This window comes from Mytilus galloprovincialis, chromosome 7 (genome assembly GCF_965363235.1).
Source record: "Mytilus galloprovincialis chromosome 7, xbMytGall1.hap1.1, whole genome shotgun sequence".
Taxonomy (NCBI): Eukaryota; Metazoa; Mollusca; class Bivalvia; order Mytilida; family Mytilidae; genus Mytilus; species Mytilus galloprovincialis.
Genome location: NC_134844.1, coordinates 13,041,254 through 13,068,603, shown reverse-complemented (window position 1 = coordinate 13,068,603; position 27,350 = coordinate 13,041,254). Strand labels below are relative to the sequence as shown.

The following is a 27,350-nucleotide window of genomic DNA, read 5'->3' as shown; positions in this document are numbered from 1 at the left end:
AAAACCTCTCACTTGTATGACAGTCTAGAAGGAAAAGGATTGTTATGTTTAAATTCTACTAAAACCTCTCACTTGTATGACAGTCTAGAAGGAAAAGGATTGTTATGTTTAAATTCTACTAAAACCTCTCACTTGTATGACAGTCTAGAAGGAAAAGGATTGTTATGTTTAAATTCTACTAAAACCTCTCACTTGTATGACAGTCTAGAAGGAAAAGGATTGTTATGTTTAAATCTAAATTAAGTTTTAAATAAAATGACAGGAAAGTGCTGGAAACAATTTTAAAACTCAGAAGGTAGAGGGCATAACTTCTATGTTATAATGTTTTTGGTGGCGTATTGTCACATTGACAACTATACCACATCTTATTTTCGTGCTAATAATAAATACAAGTACTATAGTCTATAGTATTACCTTTGAAAATAATAATGACAAACAATGTGACATCATAGATAACCTTTGACCTTCCTGACATGAAAGTCGACCAGCGAAAGTCCATTGATTTAATCCTGAACTTCTCTCTTTATATCTACTGGTTAATTTATCTGTTACATTGTTTATATCTGACCAATGTTTTGATATATCTATGCCGTAACAAAGGCACTGAAATAATGTCCCTCGTAAACCACAATAGTTATCGCCCCTTACTCTGCATAGATGTTGACATCCAGTTACTTTGGGTATTTCTTGATAAGCCTGAAAAAAATGAAGAAAAAATATGTCAATTATTGACTCTTAACATTTTTAAAAGGGTAAATATCTAAGACCCAGCAGATTCTATTTTATTTCATATGTTGTAAGTTTTGATGTTGTAAAGCAGATGAACACAAGGCTTGCAAAAACTTTTGTTTATCCTTGTATATGTTATATAACATTGCCTAAGGTACATGTACACTTACTATAGTATTTAATTGGGGCCATTTAATCACCCATTGGCAATAGTAATACATGCATTATCTTTTTATCAATAATAATCTGTTGGTATCACATGAGATCACCCCAGTTATTGGTTAGTATTGCTCTGTCTTTGGTTTTCTGGGTTTTTTTAAGACTGTTATTTGTCTTTCATTTTGTCTTGGTGTTGTTTTTGTCTAATGTATTTGAATATCCCTTTGGAATCTTTCACCTCTCTTTTATAACAAAATATACACAAATGACAATAAGTCTGTTAAAACTTAGATAAGACTGGCATTATAATGTTATTATAAGAGTTGACTGTTTCTTTTTTTGTGGTTTTATAGGGTGATTTATAGCATTGACCATGAAGAATATGATACATGTGATCATGGTGATACAAGTATGAACAAGAATGTGTCCATAGTACACAGATGCCCCACTGGCACTATCATTTTCCATGTTCAATGGACCGTGAAATTGGCTTAGAAATATAATTTGGCATTAAATTTAGAAAGATTATACCATAGGGAACATGTGTACTAACTTTCAAGTTGATTGGACTTCAACTTCATCAAAAATTACCTCGACCAAAAACTTTAATCTGAAGGTGGGGCATAAAAATACGGATTTCAATAATACTATAAAAAACATTCAATTTCTAATTATTTTTTGTATTGTCAGATGTTGTGTTTTCTGGTGTTTCATTTTTGTATTGTGTTCATGTTGTGGTTTGAATTGCCTTATGACATGCTTACTACACTTATTTTTTTTTTTGAAATCTTAATTGTCAAGTATTTTCTCTTTATTTTGTAACGCCTTCTATGATCTTGTACTGTCTGAAAGATTTACCTTCTTATAATTTCTAGGTACGGATATAAATTGTATTTCATGTGTTATAGATAGATCTGTTTATAGTCTGTTTATATAAATGTTTATATCAATATTATACAAACCTTCCTGATAGTATTAGCTCTGTCTGTCTGTCCTTTCCATTCTCTATCTACATACTTTGTTATGTGTACTCTATCACAAATCTGTACAATTCCTAATAAATATACATTTATATATAATTCATGGACATACTCCTGATGTTCAACAATGCAACTACCTTAAAAGCTGTTATATATAGAAATTTGCAAGTCTTTAATATTGCATTGATGGGTGGCATGTGCATGCAATCAATCATTCAATCAATCAATCATTAAAAGCCAAATATTTCAGCAGAACCTAATACATGTATTACAATGTTGAACATGATTAGATTTGTCAATATTTTAAAAAATGTTCAAATTCATAATTTCAATCTGAAGTAACTTATTTTGAAACCATCTTTCAGTAATGTGATACAAACTGTATTGATTTATTTTCCCGAATGTCTTTGCTTCATTGCCCATGACTGCTTATACCACCTTATAATTATCTACTTTAATTTGTACATGAATTTGGTAAATCAAAATTACTAGAGCAAAAACTAGGATATTAGTTGTCAACATTGGATAAATAATACTCAGTAGATAAATTTCCAATACAATTTTAACTATACAATTAAAATATTTTACCTTTAATAAGTTAAAATAAAACTCACAGTTTACATTATCTTATCCTCTAGAAGGTTTTTTACCATTTTACGTGTGTTATTGGGTTGCTGTATCATTGACCAGTATCCCACATACCTTTTTATCTAAGTGTAATAAATTAATTGCAATCAAATAAGGTTTATAATCTTTAAGGTACAATACTTTACCATTATTATTAGCTTCTTGTTTTCCATCACAATCATTCTCCTCCTTTATACCGTTTGACTTTTGACCTTGACTTTGACTTTGACTAGTATCTCTTGCACTCTCATAACAACTACTTGAGGATGCCTCAGATGACATTTTAATACTGGATTTACTGTTTAACTGTGATGATTCTTTGGCTGATGAACTTGACGTAGCCGTCTCACCGTCCATTTGTGATGAATCCTTAACGGAGGATGAAAAATTTAACTTTGAATGTGAAGGACTGTCGGATGAATCATCTTTGGGCCAATCACTTAAATTAATCTCGAAACATTCATCAGTAGATATATTGTCTAACGTGCCATCTTTCTCTACGTCTGATTCCATTGGACTTTCAAAGCTAATTCCGTTATTTGTGTCCTTACTGAATAATTTTGAATGAAATTTATTTCTTAAAGAGTTTCCTGGTTCACTACACCTTCGACTGCTTGGTGTGTTTTTGTTTGAATTATCCCCATGTAACCCCTCTGAGTCCCATGACAGATCAGGTACATCCAGACTGCCATTACAAGCAAGAGAGCTATCTGTACTGCTAACAGATACACTACGAGATCGACTCAGTCTATTTCTAGTTTTATCTACAATTTCTACAGCTTTCTTGGCTAATGGATGACTTGGGGAATAGTCTATGCTACTACTATCACTTTGTAAAGCTATGTTTTTTAATTCATTTAATTTATTAGTCAAACTAGCAAACTCCTCCTCAATATCTCCAACTTCTTCCTCTAAATGATAGAATTGGTCCTCTGTAGAACGTCCGACTTCATAAATAGAAGTGAACATTTCATTGTCTGGTGTGGCCAATCCTGACAGGCTTTCGGATTCAATACTGTACTTACGATATCTAGCGTACGGAGAAAATTCTGGAGATGAATCTAAAGACGATGAATTACTGGATCCAGCACCATTATGACATTCCTGTAAACGATAGAGTAAAGATTCACGGAAGAATCGATCGGGAGACCTGAGTTTGGGTAAAGAAGAAACAGAATCTTTTTCATCACAACTTCCTGATTCGTCGGCAGTGGACACGTGACAATCGTCAGTTCCTGACTTTTTGGAGTCTGTGTTGTAATCTGAACTATAGGAAGACAAAGGATGCTGCAATGTATTGGTTTTATTATGATGTGGATTTAAGTGAGAACTTTGGAATCTATCTTGACCATCGTCCTCAGATGGTGGTGTTAGTAAGACACTACTGACCGTCAGTAAATCATCAGATAGTTCTATATGGTATTTTGTATTACTAGAAGCAGTCTGATTATCACAGTTCTCTTTATTAGATAAATCTTCTACTTGTATGCTATCCTCTGTGTTTTTGTCAGGGGCACCTGTTAAATCTGGTAAATGGTTAATTAAATCATCTGATAATTGTGCTGCATGGTTAGCATGTCTTAGTGATTCTATCATGTTTCTATCTGTCAGGGACTGCAGACTGACATTAGCTTTAAGTGATCCTTCTAAATCTAGGTTTGAGACATCTGAGGCAGAATGAACTAATTGGTTAATACTAATTTCACTTTGACTAGAAGGTACTTTGATTGGTAATGATCTTGTCAGGTCTTTATCTGAGGACGTCTTCCTTCTTTTTACCTTCTTTCTCTGTCTGACATGTGAAGATTCTGTTTGTGTTTTGAGATTGTCCCTGCTACGAGATTTTCTTCCAACATGTAGAGCTACACCTGTGGTAGGACTGAAATAAGCTGAGGTTTCTGCTTTATTGGAGTTAGAATTTCCCATACTTGTTTCACATTTCGTTCCATCAATTTCCTGAAAATAAAATCAATACATATAAATTCTCATGATAAGGAGTATGGTTTGATATAACTGTAAAGTAATGATATTATTATTGCCAAAAAGAAGTGTCTAAATAAGTTTCACTAAAAACACTCATTTTCAATTTTGATACACAACAATTCCTGAAATGACAATAATTAATCTCCAATGTTTGTCCAGCATTTAAAATCTAAAATCAATGCAAGCATAAGTTTATGATTTTACAGCACACTACTGTCAATAACCACTAGTACTTTTTGATAGCGTTTTATATCTTACTGTCAGAGCTTTCAATCTTTAGTCACTTTATAAAGAACTATGTGAAACAACAATTGTCTTTTTCCTGTTTTATCTAAGTTTTGGTTTTGGTTTCATAATCTAATTACACATACATGTTTGGATAATCTAGGATACAACCATCTTAAACAGTATAAAACTTCCTGATTAAATTTTCCCTGAAACCTGCTAGTTTTATCTTCATTAAAATTGTTTGTTCTTTATATATCGTAAATAAATTCTGTGACGGGTACTGCTAATTTACATGATATATCAGACATGCTAAAGTCCACAGGTTTACAAAAAGAATTTCCATTTTAATGGCAGTTAGTTGAAATAACCTTTAGCTTTAAGTGTTCACTGTTTCCCGTGTATCTAGATCTTGTACCATGGTCATAGTTTTGTTAAGATTCTCTGGTTTTGTGTTTGTGGTTCAGTAGATTCTACCTTATATTTTTGTAAACCATAGCTTGGTTTATGTGATTTCATTCCTGAAGGTACAGGCTCCGTACATTCTACCTTATTTTTGTATACCATGTATACTATAGTGGTCTTAAAATGTATTTGCACTTACTTAATAAACAACAATAATACCTTTAAACCTTTTCTTTGATTATAATCCATAAACATTTATACATAATGTATGCATATACATATATATATATTTCAGTGTAATTACTGCAGTGTATTAACTTTTCTTTTTTTTAGAATGTTTAAATTTACAAGAACACAATTCTCTAGGATTATAGTTATAAAAAAAAAATCTCGTGATAAATTATGACCTTTACATTAAATATGAATACATGTATATATGTGAAAACTAGTACCCGACAACTAAACAAAGGCCATTAATTGTTATTTTAATAGGTCATTAAACTTTAAATATTCATGAATCAGATGTTTTCCAAGAGTGATAATATAAAACCTACCCTTAAGCCATTGATCAGTATAATATATATGATTAAACACGATCAATTTATCATTTTCATTCTCGTGACAAGCAGAATCTTTAGATGTCATTATAAAATATTGACTAGGTACACTTCCTGTTGTTTACCTAAGGGAAGTAACTCTAGAAAAACTTCAGAATATTGGCAATGTTTCAAAATAAAAATAAAACTATATTGTTTCCAACATTTTTTGAAGTTGGTATGCAATAAAGCATAAAACAAATTAAACTTATCATTACTTTGATGTGTTGCAAATCACTAGTGCAGTATTTATTATATAAACAAGGAATTATTGAATCTGGAATAATTTGTTATTTTGGGAAATTGATTTAAAATGTATGATAAAAACTAACCCAATTCATAAAGGAGGTTTAGCATGGCTAACAGGTGTTGGTTAGTTCATATGGAAATAATAGTGAAAGTAATGTGAACCTTAGCCATGCACGCACGAGGCTAACCCTATTTTACATGTTTTATACATATAAAATAGCTTGTTCATCATACATTTATCTTCCAGAATTAAAAATATTCCAGATTCAATTAATTCAATTGTTTATAGTGCAGTACTAGTTATAATGTAAATAATTTTTACACATCAAACAAGAATATTATTAGCTTTAACTATTAATTTCTGTTTCCAGAGTCCACAAATTAACAGAATCAGATGCTAACAAAAGCCATACATACCAAATATCAGAATTTTGTTGTTGTTTAATAATTCTAGTTATTCATTGTTATCAATTTCCATTTTAAATTACCTGTGAACCATTCCTCTTCTGAGATTTTTTCTTTTTTGGTGATTTCTTGAATAGTGGATGTATAAATTTACAGTACAGTCTGTAGAGAATGAAGCCACCAAGTCCAAAAGTTATACCAACCGCACAGATTACTGTCGCTGACTTGGCTGAAAAATAAAAAATGTCTAAATGTTATACAAATGTATCAATATATATATCACAGATAACTGACCCCGACTTGGCTGAAACGTAAAAAGAGTCTAAATGATACCATAAGCACAATTAATGACTTGCTTGAATTTTTTTTTATATAGCTAGATTAGACTGTTGGTTTTCCTGTTTGAATAGTTTTACACTAGGCCCAAGACCACAATTAATGACCCCGCTTTTCGTTGTCCACGAATATAGTTCCTTTTAAATAGAGTGTATTTTTCCTTAATTTTTTTTCTTTCCCTTCCTCACTCATTTCTTAGATTTTTTTAGGTGGAAATGAAAGAAGAGAGGTGAAATAAATTTTTGGATGTTGTATTCAAACTGATTTTAATATGGAATGAGTGATTAGGCCAAGTGCAAAAAGGTCATATTTACAGTTTTCGGAACCTCTCTTGACTTGTCAATAGAGGTATGGAATACTATGGATGTGTATTGGTTAAATTTGTAAAAGTGATTGCTTCAATCTTTCTGAATTTTGGATATATATTTGGACTAAGACTATACATTACACACACAAAAAATTTGACAAAAGTGCATGGTGCAATTTTTTTAATGATACAAAACGTTATAAAGAACTGATAGAGGAATTAATTGTGGTCTGTGGCCACTATTAATTTTGACTTATAATGGTTTACTTTTATAAATTGTTAATTGGAAAGAGAGTTGTCTCATTGGCACTCATACCACATCTTCCTAGATCTATAAACCAAAAGCACAACTTTCAGTCTCAAATATGTATTTAAAAAAAAAATACAAAACATGCCAGAATTTGTCAGCAATCAGCTTTGGTTATAAGAAAACACCCAAAATATTTGTGAGGAAAAATAAAATGGAGAATGACAATGGCATTACATATTTGATGCAGATTTTAAGAAAATTCCATCAAACTTTTATAAGGGTTTTAGTGGAAGGTGTGCATTGATTTTCAAAGGAAACTGTGAAAAGGAGTTCAACGTTAATGAAGGACAATTACCTACAAAAAGGATTATATTAAACCACTGTCCAGATGACACTACATGACAACTGTTACATTTTACAGTGAAACTTTTGTTGCATATATATAATAAGGACAGAATAATTATGAATATTACCAACACCTTTTACAAACCTAATGTGAATTTTCCCATGGACAACCAAGTGCAAATTTTGAATTTAAATTATTACTGAGGCTAAATATCAAAATTAATAATCAATAAGGTTACAGGTAATACAGTCACCTGAAACATATTAAATGGATTTGAATATAATAACTCCTTATTATGTAATGACAACATGTTGCATTTCTATTATTTTGACTTAATATCAACATTGATCAATAAAATGTTTTACAACTATCAAAAATATTGTATTGTATGTTTGATTAAAGTTATGGTCTGTGAATTTTCATTTTAGTAAAATCCAAAGTAACATAATACATGTAACACATTTATCAAAAGTGTATAAGTTTTAGTATTTATTTTTTTGATTAAAATTATATATTTATCAAAATCAGCAAGAGCGTCAGACAAGATTTAACAAAAAGATAATAGCATAGTCAGGACAATATATAAAATTGAGAATGGAAATGGGGAATGTGTCAAAGAGGCAACAAACTGACCATAAAGCAGACAACAGCCAAAGGCCACCAATGGGTCTTCAATGCAGCGAGAAACTCCCGCACCTGGAAGCATCCTTCAGCTGGGCCCTAAACAAATATGTATACTAGTTCAGTGATAATGGATGTCATACTAAACTCCAAATTATACACAAGAATGACAAAGGCCAGAGGCTCCTGACTTGGGTCCGTCCCAATATTGCGGCGGGGTTGAACATGTTTTTGGAGACCTCAACCCTCCCGTTATACCTCTAGCAAATGTAGAAAAAACAAATGTACAACATTACCTACAGTAAACAGTGGCGGATCCAGAACTTTTCCTAAGGGGGGGGGGGGGGGGGGGGGGGGGGGGGCTCCAGTCATGCTTCAATGATTTCCTATATAATCAACCAAATTTTTCCAACAAAAGGGGGGGGGCCCCCCCTGGATCCGCCTATGGTAAACCTTAGGTTTAAGAGAAGTCCGAGTCCGATGTCAGAATATGAAAATAAGAAAATAATGTAACATGTATAACAGACAGATAAAGTATAATTCAAAGTGGTGCATATAGTATCACCAAAGTGACAAAGGATTGACATCAATAAATCATGAAAGATGATGTGAGGTAAAAGTCAAACTGTCTCCTGTCAGACAGACATGTAAACCTAAAAGAATAATCAATGAACCAGGAAAGAACAAGTAATACTCAAAGAGTATGAATCATGTCGGATAGTTCTTTAGACATGGTTCAAATACATTTCTTATAGTACCTACACTCAAGTTACAATAACTTAGACTTATTAGACATGGACAACCATAATGTTAAATCAATGAATGAATAAAATAAACAATGACTGATGAGTATTTGTACCTAATACAATGATTTTACAGACCAAATATAGGTGAGACTGTATATATACGTATGTATATAGTAACTGAAGAGATCAATTATTTAACAAGACTCTACAGCAATCATACTTTCATAATATGAAACAACGAAGTCAAAGTATTCAAGGACAATAAACCAAATGGAAACTTTATGGACAGAGATTATACCTCTTTCAGGAATGCTACTGAATAAGCCACTGCAGCATTTTAATACATGAACCTAAATAGACCTCAACAAAAATACAAATGTTGACTTGACAGCCAATGGTAACAAGAGGCTCTCAAGAGCCTGAATCGCTCACCTGGTAAACAATGCCTTCGGCCATGTTTTTTGACGAAATAAAAAATAAAACACAAACTTTATTTTATACACCCTACTGATCATTCAAATGAAGTTTGGTTGAATTTGGTTGAGTAGTTTTAGAGGAAAAGATTTTTTAAAGTTAGCAAATATGATGAACAAATTGTGAAAAATTGTCATTAAAGGACAACAACCCCTTAAGGGGTCAATTGACAATTTTGGTCATATTAACTTATTTGTAGATCTTACTTTGCTGATCAGTTTTGCTGTTTACAGTTTATCTTTATCTATAATAATATTCAAGATAATGACCAAAAACTGCAAAATTTCCTTAAAATTACCAATTAACTTAAGTGGCAGCAACCCAACAATGGGTTGTTTGATTCATCTGAAAATTTCAGGGCTGATAGATCTTGACCTAATGAACATTTATACCCCATGTCAGATTTGCTTTAAATGCTTTAGTTTTTGAGATATAAGCCAAAAACTGCATTTGACCCCTATGTTCTATTTTAAGTAACAGCGGCCATTTAGGTTGGTTGGCCAGGTCACTGGACACAATTTTCAAACAAAATACCCCAATGATGGTTGTGGCCAAGTTTAGTTCAATTTGGCCCAGTAGTTTCAGAGGAGAAGATTTTTGTAAAAGATAACTAAGATTTATGAAAAATGGTTAAAAATTGACTATAAACGGCAATAACTCCTTAAGGGGTCAACTGACCATTTCAGTCATGTTGACTTATTTTTAGGTCTTACTTTGCTCTGAACATTTTTGCTGTTTCCAGTTTATCTCTACCTATAATAATATTCATGATAATAACCAAAAACAGCAAAATTTCCTTAAAAGTTCCAATTCAGGGGCAGCAACCCAACAACGGGATGTCCGATTCATCTGAAAATTTCAGGGCAGATAGATCTTGACCTGATAATTAATTTTACCTATGTCAGATTTGCTCTAAATGCTTTGGTTTTTGAGTTATAAGCCAAAAACTGCATTTGACCCCTATGTTCTATTTTTAGCAATAGCGACCATGTTTGTTGATAGATCAAAACTTTGGATACAATTTATAAACTAGATACCCTAAGGAACATTCAGTTAAAGTTTAAAAGTATTTGGCCTAGTAGTTTCAGAGGAGAAGATTTTTGTAAAAGATAACTAAGATTTATGAAAAATGGTTAAAAATTGACTATAAACGGCAATAACTCCTTAAGGGGTCAACTGACCATTTCAGTCATGTTGACTTATTTTTAGGTCTTACTTTGCTCTGAACATTTTTGCTGTTTACAGTTTATCTCTACCTATAATAATATTCATGATAATAACCAAAAACAGCAAAATTTCCTTAAAAGTTCCAATTCAGGGGCAGCAACCCAACAACGGGTTGTCCGATTCATCTGAAAATTTCAGGGCAGATAGATCTTGACCTGATAATCAATTTTACCCTGTCAGATTTGCTCTAAATTCTTTGGTTTTTGAGTTATAAGCCAAAAACTGCATTTGACCCCTATGTTCTATTTTTAGCAATGGCGACCATGTTTGTTAATAGATCAAAACTTTGGATATAATTTATAAACTAGATACCCTAAGGAACATTCAGTTAAAGTTTGGAAGTATTTGGCCTAGTTATTATTTATAATTTAAGTTTCAGAGGAGAAGATTCTTGAAAAAGTTTACGACAAGAGACGACGGACAACGACGGACGCCAAGTGATGGCATAAGCTCACTTGGCCCTTCGGGCCATGTGAGCTAAAAATCTATTATAGATTGCTTGACATCCTACCTACCTACCCTAACTTTTTCAGCATGTTAGCAGAATCTCACTTCATGTTAATTAATTTTATTTCATCCTAAAAATTTACAACTGCATAAACATCATTCTGAAAGGTACTGTGTGTGAAAATTCAAAAGAAGGAACAACTCTATGATGGAAACTCAATCAATAAAATTGATAGCAATGCCAATGTAAACATGGTAAAGCAAACATAAGAAGGAAAAGGTTAATGACCTCACTGTCTTTTGGCAATCACCTTATTTATTATTACTCAAAATAATAGAAAGAGAACTCCAATATTAGCCTTGACAATATTCTGTGTATCAATTCTTTGTAAGATGTCATTTTCTATAATGTAGATTTCTTTGTATTGATAGTAACACTCATCTCACCTGTCAGATGAACAACATCATCAGGAGTGTACAATACCTCCCCCACAAAACAGAAACATAGGTCCTCATAAAAGTTGACATCAATATCCATGTTATCAAAGAACTCATACATGTTTTACAACAATCCTTAAGTTTTACATTCTGATGATGTTTTTAAACTTCAGTTGTTCTTGAAGCCTTTATATGGCCAAGTTCTCCATTTAATTGTTTTACTGATCTTCTGGTTTTCTGAAGCCATTTATTTTATACCACACTGTTTTTCTTAATCCGATGAAATATGATATTTTTATCTGCATGTAAGACAACAATCAGCCCTAATTACAGAAACACATCATGAAATTCAATTCCTATTTCCTTCAGTCACTGTTTATGTAACAAATTCCTATATCAATGTTTATATAGGATCATCATCAATACAAGTGGTTTCCCTCGATACCCCTCTTAAAACACAATCAAGGTTTGCACATTTCTAGACAAATTCACAAATGAAGATGTATGTGTAGATATATACTGAGCCTGTACAAGCCTGTACAAATAAACTACAAAGAAACCAGCTGTTGGCAACTCAGATGTAAAACTTGCATCTTGTTATTCAAGTGCAAACTAAGATATACATGAAAATTGTTTTTACACACATATATTCTACGTATCATGTAAGTAATCACATCTTAAGCTGCCTAATATCTAAGTTACTTAAACTTTGAACTAAATGTAATTCCATTCAAAGTTGTTCTAGAGCATTGAGACTTAACAGATCTGATGTAATGAAGGACCAGGGTACCAATTTTCCTCGCAAAGGCACATATTTTATTTGTTCAAGGGAAACAACTCTATCTTTAAAGGATTCTTTAAATTTTGTTCTCTATACATTATCAAGAACTTGTCAAACATGTTGCTGTTATAAACAAACCTTAAATATTTTAATAAATTTCATAATTCTTTTTTTTTTCAAATTTGAGATTATAGAGAGCTTCTTGCAATTCTACTTTCAATATAAATTATATAATTTATAAATTATATAATTTAAAAGAACATCATAAGTTCCTGTAAAAACAGTTGATAAAGAAATAAAATCAACTTTAAATTTACCAAGATATAACCGTTTTTAAAAATTAAAAAAAAAAGAGAGAAATGTAACCTTGAGAGTGCTTACAATGCAATTTTCCATTGAATAAACATTACTAAGGGACATAACTCTTGTTAAAATAATTGATCAGTGCAGCGTGACCAGTGATTTTCAAACTTTATAATCCCACATTATTATTATTAACCCTTTGACCTAGCTAATTTTAAAATTACATATAAATTTGATAAGTACCAATGACAGTCAAGCGTGAAGACTGAACACAGACCTTAACACACAGACACAATTTCATCTAGGGACACATTAAGCAGAGACAATTGTTTACAATTGTTTCAAGTCCATTTTCAATCACTTGTACAATTTAGTTAATGTCTAATTTATCCATGTGTACACCACACCTCCCCTTTTTCATGATTCATTCTATTTAAGCTTGCATTGTTAAGTTGCTGTCTTACTTGCAAGTTAACTTTTTTATTCTTTAATGTAAAGAAATGAAAAACACATTTAAGTTTGATTTGTTTATGCAAATTTGAGAAGCAAATCAATTTACAATCAATTGAAATAACAGGATATTTTTTTTATTTACTATATCCGCCGAATGTAATGCTTTAAGTTCAACACAAAATTGGATTCTAGTTCATGATATACATGATATACCTGATGAACAATGTATCAAACATTTTATAAATTGTGATATAAAATTTCATTTTGACAAAAGAATTTGACAATAGTATACACAGTTAGATCTGATACCATAGAAACATAAACAAAAGTGTGTACCATTTAAGAAGTTATGGCTATCAGCCATCACCTTGGCATTTACTTGGGAAAGATTTGTATAAACTCAATACATATTGATCTATTAAATAATGTGCAACAGCTATTTATAAAATTTGGAAGCTTTACAGAAACTCAATAATTTTTTATGAATTAAGGTAATAAAAGCATTATAGGAAAAATTGTATATATTATATAATGCTAAATGAGAATGTGTTACAGATTTAAACAATTATAAGTGTTATACTGATGCAGAATCAGTTTGATGGATGAAGACATTCAATATTACAGGCATTATTTAAAATTCTGCATTTATCAATACTGGAAACAACAAATATCAAGAATCATTTTCTAACTGTTTGTCAAAATCCTATACTTAATAAAATTGAGAAATGGAAAATATGTCAAATAAACAGCAACCTGACCATAGAGCAGAAAATAGCTGAAAGGCCACTAATTGGTCTTCAACAGAGGGATAAAATCCCACATACAGAGGTGGACTTTAGCTAGCCCCTAAATTAAATGTGTTCTAGGACCTAGATCTAGGTATAGTTCAATGACCCTTTAACTTTAAAATTTGTCACAAAATAATCATTGATGTATTATTGCTTCAACATTTTAACCTCTTTGAATCCGTATTCTATCTTATGAATGGAATACACTGTAGCAGAGTTATATCCATAAACATTCAATAAAGGGTGAACCATCTGAGGCCCCCTCAAGACAGTAGACTGGTCAAGTATATAATGTGCTACAGTGTATTCCAATCACAAGATAGAAATGATTATAGATTTTGGATTTACAATCATGCTCATATTTATCTCAATCATGACCATATTTATCACAATCATGATTTGTTTTAGGTCAAGTGTGTATAAAAATGTATAAATAAATGAATGTTTACGAATGACTGTTTTTTTCATAATGTTTATACAGAAACTAAATAGCTTATCAAGTGTTAAATTACAACCTTATTTTTTAAATAGTCATTTAAAACTTAAAAACTATATTTACCTCTTCGACGCTGATGTAATGTCAACATAATACTGTCAAAAGTTTTTTCTAACACCTGAAGAAACTTTTAATAAATAAATGACCTTCAAAAGATTTACAAAATTTAAATATCGTATCTATTTTTAGACTATATGCATGAATTAAATTGAATAATAATACAGCTGATCCTTTTAAAGTATTAAAGATTACACACCGGAAATGAATACTTCTTCAAAATGAGATCTTTTAAAACATCTGCATATTCCAAATTTTACATTTAATCTTATATTAATCATCTGTATATATATTTGAAATGAAATTTTAACTAAAGTCCTAAAGATTACAAGCAACAATTGATAACTCCTGAGTATCGAGTAAAAACACTAGAAATTGCACCTATACTTCAAGGAGAAGTTGGGTATTATAATGTCAATGACACACTAACAACTCAACAACACTATAAAAAATATATCTAAGGGCCACCCTAAAAAGAGTCATTTTATTCTCAACTAAATTTGTCTTTAAAGATTTTCAATCTTCACAAAGTGTTAAAACAGCACTGTTTCAGTTTATACTCCCCATATCTTTAAATTATTTTAAAAACACAAGCACATTTAATTTCAAAGTTATCGAGACAATTTTGGTAACATTCAATCAATCTGTTTGCATAAAACATTATATACAGCCATTTTTAACTCAAGAACTGTAAACATGACTCTACCTGAATTTGTTCTTGATCTCAGTTTTGTGGTAATCATAAAGCACTGTTTATAAGTTTCAAAACATTTAGTTGAGGTAAACAGAAGTTAGAGAACAGAAATGAAAATTCAGCAATTTCTCATTTGTAAAGGGGCATAACTCTAAAATGGTAAAAGTGACAACACAAAATTTCAAACTTGATCTGTGTTTTGAGGTAATCATTGTGGATAAGTTTTAAAACAAATGGTTATATTAAGGCAAAGTAAAGTTACAGTACAGAAACCAATTTTGGGACGTATGGACGGACAAGGTTAAAACTTAAATTAATGCTCCCTCCACTACAGCGGGGGCATAAAAACATTTGAAGGTTGGAACTGGTGAAAACTTTGATATATAAGCCAAGCTGTATGTCGAACATTGAATACATGATATTGAGACAAAGCAACCAAAAGTAACTTTAAAAGATTTCAACCAAAAATTATTGACAGTTCCATCACTGACCATATTCATGTCCACAACATGTCTTGGTTCTGGAAACATTTATAAGTGTATTGATTCTTTTTTTTGTACTTTAATGGCCAAATAATGACTCTTATCATAAATCTTCCTTACTGTATTTGACTGTCCAATTATTTCATACCTGTCCAGTACATCTACATGTAGACTGATAGAATAGATTGTGATAATATTTGGTCTGTCAACTACTGGTACTCCCTATTAAACACATAAATTAGGATGCTGGCACTGATCATATCAAATAATATTGATATTCCCAGTAATTTATAAAACTTTATTAACATCATGTCTGATGGAGGTTATTACAAATGCCAATTATCTAGATCAACAAATTGTAAACTGCTGAACTATTGAAACGATCATGTTGATTGTTTGTCAACACAAATAGAAATAAATTACATGATTTCAGCTCAGACTTATTTTATAGCTTTTTCTGTTGTTTATATTTCTTGCTTGTTCATGAAAACCAATGAAATGTGGTGTTGTCTATTCAGGTTTAAAAAAGAATGTTCAAAGTATTGTTAATATTAATTCACAAGATTAAAACAAATCATGATGTGCTATTTTTCTAAAAAAATTGAGTTGCAGACTTGTAAATTTAAAATTTTAACGAAAAAGATTGTCTGCTATAGGTATAAGCATTATTCCAGTCATTAGCAAGGGATACCCAAGTTAATATGTGGAAACCTTTTGGTTTTTGTAACATGGAGTTGGAGGGAAACCCACAAAGACTAACAGAAGGTCAAATGGTAAGACAGAAAGTTAGACGGACAAAGCGATAAAATACCAGTACTAATTCTTAAAAGCTCCTCAATGTTTTTGGAGGAGTATAAAAAGAAATATGTACACATGAATACTACAAGATAGAACAAATCAAATAAGGAAGTTAGCATTCAGGAAAATACAGTTCAAATATATAATATAAGTACTTTACAATGGGTCAATGTTAACCAAAGTAAAAACAATATCACAAGACAATAACATGTACAAGTAATTTCATTGATGTGTAGATGAAAGCGAAATTAGCACTAAAGTGATATTTAAAAACCTTCACAACATTTGGATTTGTTGCTACCTAAGAACATGTTAACTTGAGACTACTGAGCAATATGTACATGTAGACCCCAAGGCGTAATGAGGTATGAACGTGCTAGGTTTCATATATATACCAATACTTTTAAAAACTTTCAAGTTTGATGAGGAAATTTACTTTCTAAGTTTGTCATACACATTTTATCATAAAACTTTAAAACTAATAATTATATATGATTATGAGTAATACAAACATGACATACATACATGTATAAGTGTAAAATATGTATTGATTTGTATACTAAAACCTACTTGTTAGTCTGATTGGAGGTATCCATAATTTTGTCAAGATCGGTGACAAACAAATTTTCTCCCGTATTAAAATAAACATCCTGTAAAATCCTGGGAGCCTGCAACCCTCTAAAAGGGGGGTTAATGAGGCTCCCAGTTCCTGTGTAATGATTTCTAGTGTCTCTGTTGATACACAAATGCAAAACTGCATGTATATTTACAAGCTGTTACATACATGTAATATTGTTATGTATTGGACTTTACATATCAAACTTTTATCTATAATCTTTATCAGGAAATGTTACCTGTAACGATCAGCTGATCCGTGTAAACAAAAACTTGGGAGGTGTTGTATCCAAATATTGTGTACTGGACATTAGACCAAAGTCAATCAATCTGATTCCTATGATATTATTGTCCTATGTTGTAATTGATCATGTTTTTCTATGAATATAGGACATGTTCATGTGCAGAAATTTGGATTAGACAGCAACCCAACAAAATAAAATGAAAAGATATCAAGATGTAATTTTTACTATGGTCTTTAATAATTTGGTAAAAGAACAATGAACTTGACTGAGGTGTCTATATAACATTATGCTCTAACTGATCCAGTGTCTAGAAAAGTTGTGAATAAATTGAACATAGCTATATACATGAACAAAGATGTGCTACCAATACCAGACTCCCTAAACAAGAAAAACATAAAGATAAAATCAAAAACAACAACTCACGATAATCATAACATATGAAACTCATAATCCTCACAAAATGTATTTGGTACAAGTAATTATATGGATACAATTTTGTAATTTTTACATCCTGATAAGCTGAGTTAAATTGAATATGAGGAGTTTTCCCCCTTTGAAAACAAGTATGTTCTGAGATTTAATGTTCAGCTCAAATTAGCTAGACTATTACAAATGCATTTGGACAATTGATACATGTAAATTCCATTCATATAATGTATCTATTTAATATAAGCAAGATAAATATTGATTTACAAGTCAAGACAAACATTTTTTCACTCTAGTAATGGAGAATTAGCTCAAGTATACTTCTAAATTTCAACAAATTTACATTGTTTATTTGAATAACACTGGAATCATGACAATAATCAAAAATATAAAACAGTACAACAGAAATGTTTTCATATTTTTCGTGTCCATTTTTTTTTTATAGTCAACTATATCATATACTAGACAGTCTGTGTTTTTCTCATTGTTGAAGGACATACAGTTGCCTATTTTAAATGTTTACATCACTTTTTTTGGAACTTTCATGGATAGCAAATGTCTCATCTCCTTATTACTTTTTACAGATCTACTAGCCACCAACACCATGAAAACCAACAAATAATTGATATATAAACAGAAACAAACAAACAAACAAGAGGCTGTCACAACGACAGCTAACCGGATTTATTAACATATTTATTTGTGTCCTGGCAATATCACAAGAACCATTACTGATGATTGGTGAAAGTGAAAATCGTCAATATCAAATTTGACCTCCATTTTGTCATAAGTATCAACATATTAAAATTTGAAAAGCTAAGATTGAATGGTTCGTGAGTAAATGCAACAATATGAATAGAAACACCATTTTACGATCTTTCAAGAACCATAACTCCTGAACAGTAAAAGTCAAAATCGTCATTATTGAACTTGACCTCTATTTTGTCATCAGTAACAACGTATTAAAATTTGAAAAGCTTTGGTTGAATGGTTCATGAGAAAATGCACGGACACGACTGGAAACACCATTTTTCAATCTTTCAAGAACCATAACTCCTGAACGGTAAAAGTCAAAATCGCCATTATTGAACTTGACCTTCATTTAGTTGTCAGTAACAACATATTAAAATTTTAAAAGCTTTGGTTGAACGGTTCATGAGTTAATGCACGGACAACATTTGATTGCCGCCCGCCCGCCCGACCGCCCGGCCACCCGCTGTACATTCCCAAATCAATAACCGACATTTTTGTCACAAAAATCCAGTTAAAAACTACACAAAGTCCAGATAGCTTAAACAAGTGATGCGTTTAGGGTGAGACTTACCAGAAGTTAGATCAATCTTGTAGTTTTGTCCAGAGCAGGCTACACATACAACCAATCTTTTATTTCCTTGGATGACAGTAGCTTCGTATAAGTCTTGGCAAAGATCAGCTAAAGATTCCCAGGGGTGGGGCAGCAATGCTTTGGTCTGTAGTACATATCTGTCTTTGCATAGACCATAACATGCCATGCCTTCACCACCCTACACCTGTCAAAAAAAAAAAGAAAAAAAGTTAGCCAACAGTATCCCTGTAGTTAATATACCCCACTCTTAACAAAAATATATATAGAGACAATTTAAGTTATCAAATAATTGTGTTATGACAACTGCATTGGTCTTCAGCAATATGATATATATATATATATGCCTTGAACTTCATTTAAACAGCACAAAAAAAGAAAATTGGTGCAGATTCCTGCAGTAATGAAGAGTTTATATTTACATGATTTAGGACAAAACATTCATTCCTTGGTCACTTTACCATAAAATATCACATCACACAAATTTACAGTATAGCTCACTATTGTCATGATTGTATGAAACCTGTATTATAATTTGGTGTTAGTAATATAGTTATGTATTAAAAATGGAACTGAATCAAATTCTACAGACAATGCCAGACACATTTGATAAATAACTATAAGTGAATCAATCTTAGACAATAAGATGAATCTTTCACCTTTATTCAATGATAACATTGCATGTTTGTAGGTATATAAACCAATGACGTTATACTGTTCATTTAATTTGATAGGAACCTTGACTGTTAATGAAGTATAGAGATTCTTGTATTGATCACAGAGATGTACATGATCAATATTGGAACTGTGGTCAGGCAAACTTCTAAATACATTCTGTTGTAAACTTTTATATTGTGCCAATTTTGATTATATACATCAATATGTTTATAGTGCTTTCAATTGAACACTGCTATTAACAATGCTTGACACTCCATGATGTGAGTCCATTTATTCTAGGATTGGGTTCTCAGGTTTAATCAAATTAATGTTGATTCTGTTCAAGGTTTTGGTGAATGCAAATTTTGACTTTTACTGCTTCTTGTCAAATGTTTTTTATTCAAGGATGATCTCTTTTTGTCACAGGTGACTATCAGAAATAAGTGTTATATACATGTACCTGACAGTTCTAATATTCAGTCATTTGAACAATTCAAAAAAAAATTCAGGATGTACAATACAATGGGTAGCGTCACTTTTAGCGTTCTTGAGTTATGTCCCTTTATAATGTTGTTATGCAAGCTGAGACATCATCTGTATTCTCCATTTATTTTGTTTTCCTTTTGGTGATGTTTTTGTCTGGTTTTTCTGTGACTTATACATGTTATAATATATTCCCCATTGTTGATTTTCCCTTTCCTATTATCTGCCTCTTTATCATTATTTAAGTTAAATGTATTACTTTCTCTGCATTTAACACATTTCTGTAGTATTAATTACTTACTTCTTAAGATTATAAACTTTTAATATATCTGATACAATGTATGTATGAAGATTTACAGTTTTGTCATGAACATAAATTCTCTCCCTTATAGGAGGCCTTGGTAGCTGAGTGGTCAAAGTAGTCGACCTACTGAATCACTAGCCTGTCAACACTAAGGTTTGTGAGCTTGAATCCTGAACTCCAATCTTAATTGTCTAGGGTTGTTAGTTTTTCTACAGTAGTTGCAATTTTTCGATTAATAAAGGTGCTTAAAAATCTATAATGGTTAATTTATAAAGTGACGCATTTTGTGGTAATATAAGCTTTATGTATAAGTTTCACAACATATGGTAAGGCAAACTTTAGTTAGAGAATGGAAACTAAAAAATTTGCATGCATAAGTTGATAATGGTTAAAGTGACACCACCAAAATTCAAACTTCATCTGCATTTTGTGGTAATAAGAATTGTGTTTCATAAGATTTGATTGAGGCAAACGAAATTTTTCCATTTATGAAAGGGCATAACTCTAGAATGGTTGAGTGACACAACCAAAATTCAAACTTGATCTGTGTTTTGTGTTAACTATACAATAAGCGCAGTGTATGAGTTTCATAACATTTGTTTTCAAGAGACAAACTCAAGTTAGACAACAGAAACAAATTTAGGAGTATGGAAGAATGTCATACTTACGTACAGACGGATAATTATAAGGGTAAAACTTAATTAAGTTAATGCCCCCTACGCTACAGCAGGGGCATAAAAAGACAGATTTATAGCATTCTTACATAACACTACACTACATACAAAACTAAAGATTGAGCAACACTAAAAATAGAGACAATTTAATGGCCATTAGGGTTTATCTCAGATACTTCAGTAGGGCAAGTCAAAAACTTAATAACAAAACTCTTGTGATAATTTTTCTCTTTTCTAAAAAAATTACTGAGGCCTGGGTTTTTATTTTTTCTATCATATCTATGTACTAATACCATGAGGACCATGAATACTGTCACTTATACACATGATACATGCCCTTAAACAAAATGTACATTTTACAAACGTTCCTCATAATATTCTTGAATTTTTATTCATAAGTAGACAAAATTTATTAAAATACAACACAGGCAAATGACAGGACCATGCTGTGGCCAGTTACATATATAAGTCCTAACGTAAACAACCCAGTAAACTGTTAATGCACTGTTAGATCAATACACCATCAAGGACAAATTTCTTATTGGAAACTCAGCCAACATACAATGTTGAACAAAATCTAATATATATATATATTTGGTACCTAATGAACGATTAATGACATGAATGAAGAACTTGAATACAGGACATCAATTTCAGAAGCATTTTATTTAGTGTTGTGATATTGATATCATCATGATCATATTTATAACAAATTAATAAGAAGATATATCACTTTTAATTTAGTGCACCCAAAGTATTTTCTAGATTTATCTTCATCAGGAACAATAAAACCAGAAAAATTGAATGTAAAGGATGTTTGAAAACTCTCCATGCTTTAATTAAAGAAGTAAAATATGTATGGAAGTAAGGGGACATTAAAAGAATCAACATTTGCTGACCATCTTGGGTCATTTGGCCTATACCTTCAGAGAGCTCAATTTTTTTTTTCAATTTCTATATATATATACATGTATTTGCATGTATTTATCAACTGAAATTTAAGAAATATTAAAGGTATATCCATATTGAAGAACTACATGCAATGACATGTAATTATTGAGCTATTTATTTTCTCCCGGATCTTGGTATTTGTACACAAACATGACAGAGGACTGGAAACATCATTAATTAATTGTTAGCATCATCTAGCTTTCAAAGACAAGTGTTTGATCATCAGAGACAATCATTTAATCACTACATAAACATGCATAAGAGGGACCATAAATGTTTCATTTACTCAAAGTTAGGTAGCAATTATCAAGAAATATTTTATTGAGGCCAAAATTAAAAATATGTTTGTTTCCCCTCCCCCCACCCGGGTCCAAAAATAAGCCCCCGGGTCAAAAAATTATTTTCCACAAAAAAATCGAAATTATTTTTTTCCTGAAAATAATTTGTTTCCATTTTTGGAAAGTGCTTGAAAGCAGAAGGATTGATAATCTAAATAAATACACTCAAATTGAGCACAAACAACTGATAAGTGACCTGGACTGGACAAGTCAAACCATTCATGTGACCAAGTCACCATGCTATGACAATCACATCCAGTTAAAAAAAAAAAAAAAAAAAAAAAGAACCTGCCTTCCTGGTCTGTTTCCAAATTAAAGGGTAGACCCGGGGGAGGGGAAACAGACATTCTTTTAAATGTGGCCTGATGGTTTTTGGATGATAATATGTTATCAGACATTAAAAAGAAAATGTGTAAGATTGCTAATGAGATAACTACATGTATCCACAGGCATGACAAGAGACTATAAGATTTAAACAACTATATGATAATTATGGTCATTTCAAAAACAAAGAGTAAACCCAAACCTTATAGAATATAGATATTTATATCTACTTTAGACATCGGCACAACAATGTTTAATCTGAAAATTAGGGGAGACACACATATACATGTACATGTATATATATAAAAGGCCATGGCATGAAATGATGTATCGATAAACCAAAGACTGTATGACAGACCAGTTATTATTGACTTGGGACCAGACCTACATGTACATGTATATATATCTATATAAATACCACAAACAATGATTAAAGGAGTAGGTTCAGTAAGACCCCTTTTTGGCTACAAATTCAAAATATAGCAGTTTTACAAAATTGTTAAAATGTAAACCTTTAGTTATTTATTGGACAGTAGAATGCTTCTGCTACATAAATATGGGCTGTTTTTGACAATACAATGCACATATATCCAGTACTAGCACCATTAATTCATGCTAAATTACTGAAATCCTCATAATTCTAGCATTTTAGTTAAATTTTAGACGGTTTTCGTGTAAAACGAAAGTGGCCGCATTCGTGTTCATCCTTAATATTGAAATGTAAGTTGTATTTTATGATAATACATAACATATATAAAGGTTGAGGATGAACACGGATGCGGCCACTTTCATTTTTACCAAAAACCATCTGAAAAGTGACATTTTTCGGCATATTAGGTAGATTTTTCATATTTGAGCTTGAATCGGATCGTTTTTAATGACTAAATCTGTTAAAATCTTTCACATAAACTAATTAATTCAAATAAAATAGACACTTAAGTGTTTAAAAAGTGGTCAAAATCTTTCGTCAGATGAACCTGAAATTTGAGGCCAAAATCGGTCCTTACCGGACCTACTCCTTTGATTATGCCATAATGGTTATAAACTGTGCTACTTGGATGCTTGTAAATTCTCAGGCAGTTTTAATTGTCGTAGATTACAGATTTAATGATGTACAAACATGATTAAATTGACCATATTGGGCATAATAAAAAAATTGGTTTTCATCCTGTTTGATTAAACATGTTAAACATGTTAAACAAACACACAAATTTACCTACATGTAAATTATTCTGTCATTTTCTGAATTGTCAACACATTTTTATCATGACGAATCAGATTTTGACCATTTTTTAAACACTTAAGTGTCTATTTCATTTGAATCAATTAGTGTATGTGAAAGATTTTAACTGATTTAGTCATTAAACTCGATCTGATTTAAGCTCAAACATCAAAAATCTACCAAATATGCCGAAAAATGTCACTTTTCTGATGTTTTTTGTCAAAAATGAAAGTGGCCGCATCCGTGTTCATCCTTAACCTTTATATATGTTATGTCTTATCATAAAATACAACTTACATTTCAATATCAAGGATGAACACGAATGCAGCCATTTTCGTTTGACCCGAAAACCGTCTACATTTTAACTAAAATGATGGAATTGTGAAGATTTCAGTAATTTAGCACGACTTAATGGTGCTAGTACCCGATATATGTGCATTGTATTGTCAAAAACAGCCCATATTTATGTAGCAGAAGCATTATACTGTCCAATAAATAACTAAAAGTTTACATTTTAACAATTTTGTAAAACTGCTATATTTTGGGGCCAAAAAGAGGTCTTATCGGACCTACTCCTTTATCCAAATTATTTTTTCTTTCAATTTCAGAATTAATAGATGTTGCAAATAAGAATGGTGCAATTGCATTAAAAAGGTACTATTTTAAGTCTTATTAGACTAGTACATGTAGTACTACAAATGTATGATCCCCCTATTATTTTCCTCAGAGGAAAAAGCAGTCCATTAAACTATATTATCACAATTTCCTTGTTGATTCTTGATCTTTTTGTGTTCTTTAAATTGCTTTAGTTTTTTAAGTCCTTTGTCACAATTATTTTTATCATTAATAAGCTAAATTCACACAGTTTTGTAAAATTACTTCATTGTAGTAGCCCTAAGTTGAAAATCTCCTTTACTTGTCATGTTTGTGTTTAGAATATGAAATAAAACAGGGTTCTTTTATCATGTTTATTCTGAGCTTTTATAATTTTTGTTTCATGAAATGAACCTGTGTTTTTTCTTTACACAATGCAGGTCAAGTTAGAAGTGTTATACAATTAATTAGAAATGAAATACAATTATAATACATGTATCATGTGTATGTAACATGTACATCTTTTCATGTCATTTTTTATTCATATTTTTCTTGGAAAAGGACATGAAGGAGGAGTAAAATTCAAGTAGAAAGAAAAAAATGTTCAAGAGTATAAAAAAAATGTTTTTAGTACAATGTATCATCATTATCAGATTAAACATCCCCATTCTCATAAGACAATGGCTGCAAATTTAGGGCACAGCTGAACCAAACGGATAAAATACAACCATCATGACTATAATTATGTTACCTTGAATTTTGTTTCAAAGACAAAGATTTCCTGCACTTATCAATACACCTTACAATGCCTTATCGCTATTTATCCGCCATTACTGGTTAATCCCAAACTCTGTCGGACAGACAAAATGCCAGAGTCCCAGACAAAAGTCATTTAGTCAGACAGAAATTCAGAAATTTTAGATGAAAATTTAGTACAATGTTGTAGAAAAACATTGCATTTCTTTTTGGGTTAGACAAACCATTAAAAGTTTGGTATAAACTGCGTTACTTGACGTCATAAACATAATAAAAGTTCACGTAAAATTTTGACATAATAAAAGAAAATATCTTTATCTTGAAAATCCAAAGTTCAAGCAAAACAGATTACATGTATCTTGTCAAGCGGGACAAGTTTCCAAATAACAATAAGGTGTGTTAACGTTGTTATCACAAAATATAATTAAACTACGAATAAGTACGATGAAAAGCTCATTCTAGAGCTTATGTTTTAGTACGTTTGTCAATACGTTGAATCAAAATAAAGTTTTACTTACATGTACATGTAGGTATTTACTTGCTTACATACTTACACTTAATTAATTTTAATCATGTTAATTAGACATATTTTGTAGATTAAAGAATGTAAGCTTTCACTGATCTTTCCTTCAGATTTATGACCTTATTAAAACATACAGGCCAGGGGCTGGTTCATTTGTTCGATTTTGGTCTACACTGTATGCCCGGTAAGCATGGTAAGCCCATTCATGTAACAGGGTCACCGGTCAAATAAGGCTGTGTTAAAAAGTAAAATGAGTGGAACCAACTGATACAAAGATAGCAACAGAAGTTCATATTTATACTTTTGCTTTCTAAGCTGGAAAATATAAAAAAAAAAAAAAACATTTTGTTAAACATATTTAATCTGTTAATAATAAAATATTTTTTTTATATGTGTGCAATCTTTTTTCCGAGGCCTTATTCATAAATCACAAAAACGTTATTTCGAGATAATTTTATAAATTTGAAAATAAAACATTTGTTGTAAAATATGGCGTAGCAATTTATTGTTGTCATAGTGGACCATTGCAGCATCACATTATATGTTATATGGTTCGCAACTGACCCCCTAGAGGGCGGAATCTTCTGTGGATTTTATTCACCCTATATGGTCCGTAGTGCATGTAGGGGGTCAGTAGTTAACAATATAACGAATTTATCGCATGCTGGACTGTTTGTTAAAAAATAAACACTGATGGATCATGAAACACAACACCATCAATAGATGAGTTCACCACTTACAGTAGACGTGACATCATGATCCCCCTATGAAATTTTCTAACCGAATAATAATAAACCCCCTATGGAAATTCAAAGCAGGTCACCACGTAACAGCTTTAAACCAATCGAAATGTAATCATTTACTCTTGGTGCGATAATGCAATATATAGCCTGATTGAAAAATGTTACAATCTTCATCATTCAATTCAGATTTTTTACCCTAAATTCACTCAAATTTAGCTTTTCGCCATACTTTTTTGACTGGCTCATAGCTTGTCAGTGCAGGGGCGGATACAGCCATTTTACAAAGGGGGGTTCCTAACCCAGAGTAAAGGGGGTCTACTATATGCTCCCATTCAAATGCATTGATCGTCTACAAAAAAAGGGGGGTTTAAACCCCCAGAACCCCCCACCCCTCCTGGATCCACCAATGCAGTGTGTTAAGACTGGGAATACAGTGTATAACTATATGCGCTCGCGGATGATTTCAAAGCAAATAAAGAATTTGTTTAAAGATGGTTTTCTGTCTCCTTGTTACTTTTAATAAAGTACACTCAAATCATAGCCTCATAATTTTATCCTTCTTCAATGTTAGTACAATGCCATTTAAATATGATATTAATTTAGGATGTGATTGGTAAAATAAATATAGGTACTACATGCATAAATGCAAATTCATTTACCTTTAAACTGCAGTTATTTATGTAACTCATCTCTGATTTTAAATGCAGAACATCATCAACATTTTCACAGCTGCATTTTACAAACTTTGATT

At 31.3% G+C, this 27,350-nt stretch overlaps 1 protein-coding gene across 4 annotated transcripts in view; it reads right to left on the bottom strand.

Moving 5' to 3' along the window:
• LOC143082342 (uncharacterized) overlaps positions 1-27,346 on the bottom strand; it is a 32,309-nt gene extending 4,963 nt beyond the window's left edge. The window contains exons 1-6 of one of the 4 annotated variants that reach the window (XM_076257987.1): positions 27,259-27,346; positions 19,013-19,217; positions 6,442-6,587; positions 2,642-4,451; positions 1,851-1,942; positions 415-696 (exon numbers count right to left, since the gene is read on the bottom strand). In XM_076257987.1, the coding sequence (XP_076114102.1) occupies positions 415-696; positions 1,851-1,942; positions 2,642-4,451; positions 6,442-6,587; positions 19,013-19,199 (2,517 nt within the window). In that variant the 5' untranslated portion in view covers positions 19,200-19,217; positions 27,259-27,346. Of the gene's footprint in view, positions 1-414; positions 697-1,850; positions 1,943-2,641; positions 4,452-5,662; positions 5,802-6,441; positions 6,588-14,434; positions 14,516-16,972; positions 17,211-19,012; positions 19,218-27,258 lie in introns of those variants that run through there. The other 3 variants (XM_076257986.1, XM_076257988.1, XM_076257989.1) reach the window with 3 other exon arrangements.
• Between the last annotated feature and the right edge of the window lie 4 nt (positions 27,347-27,350).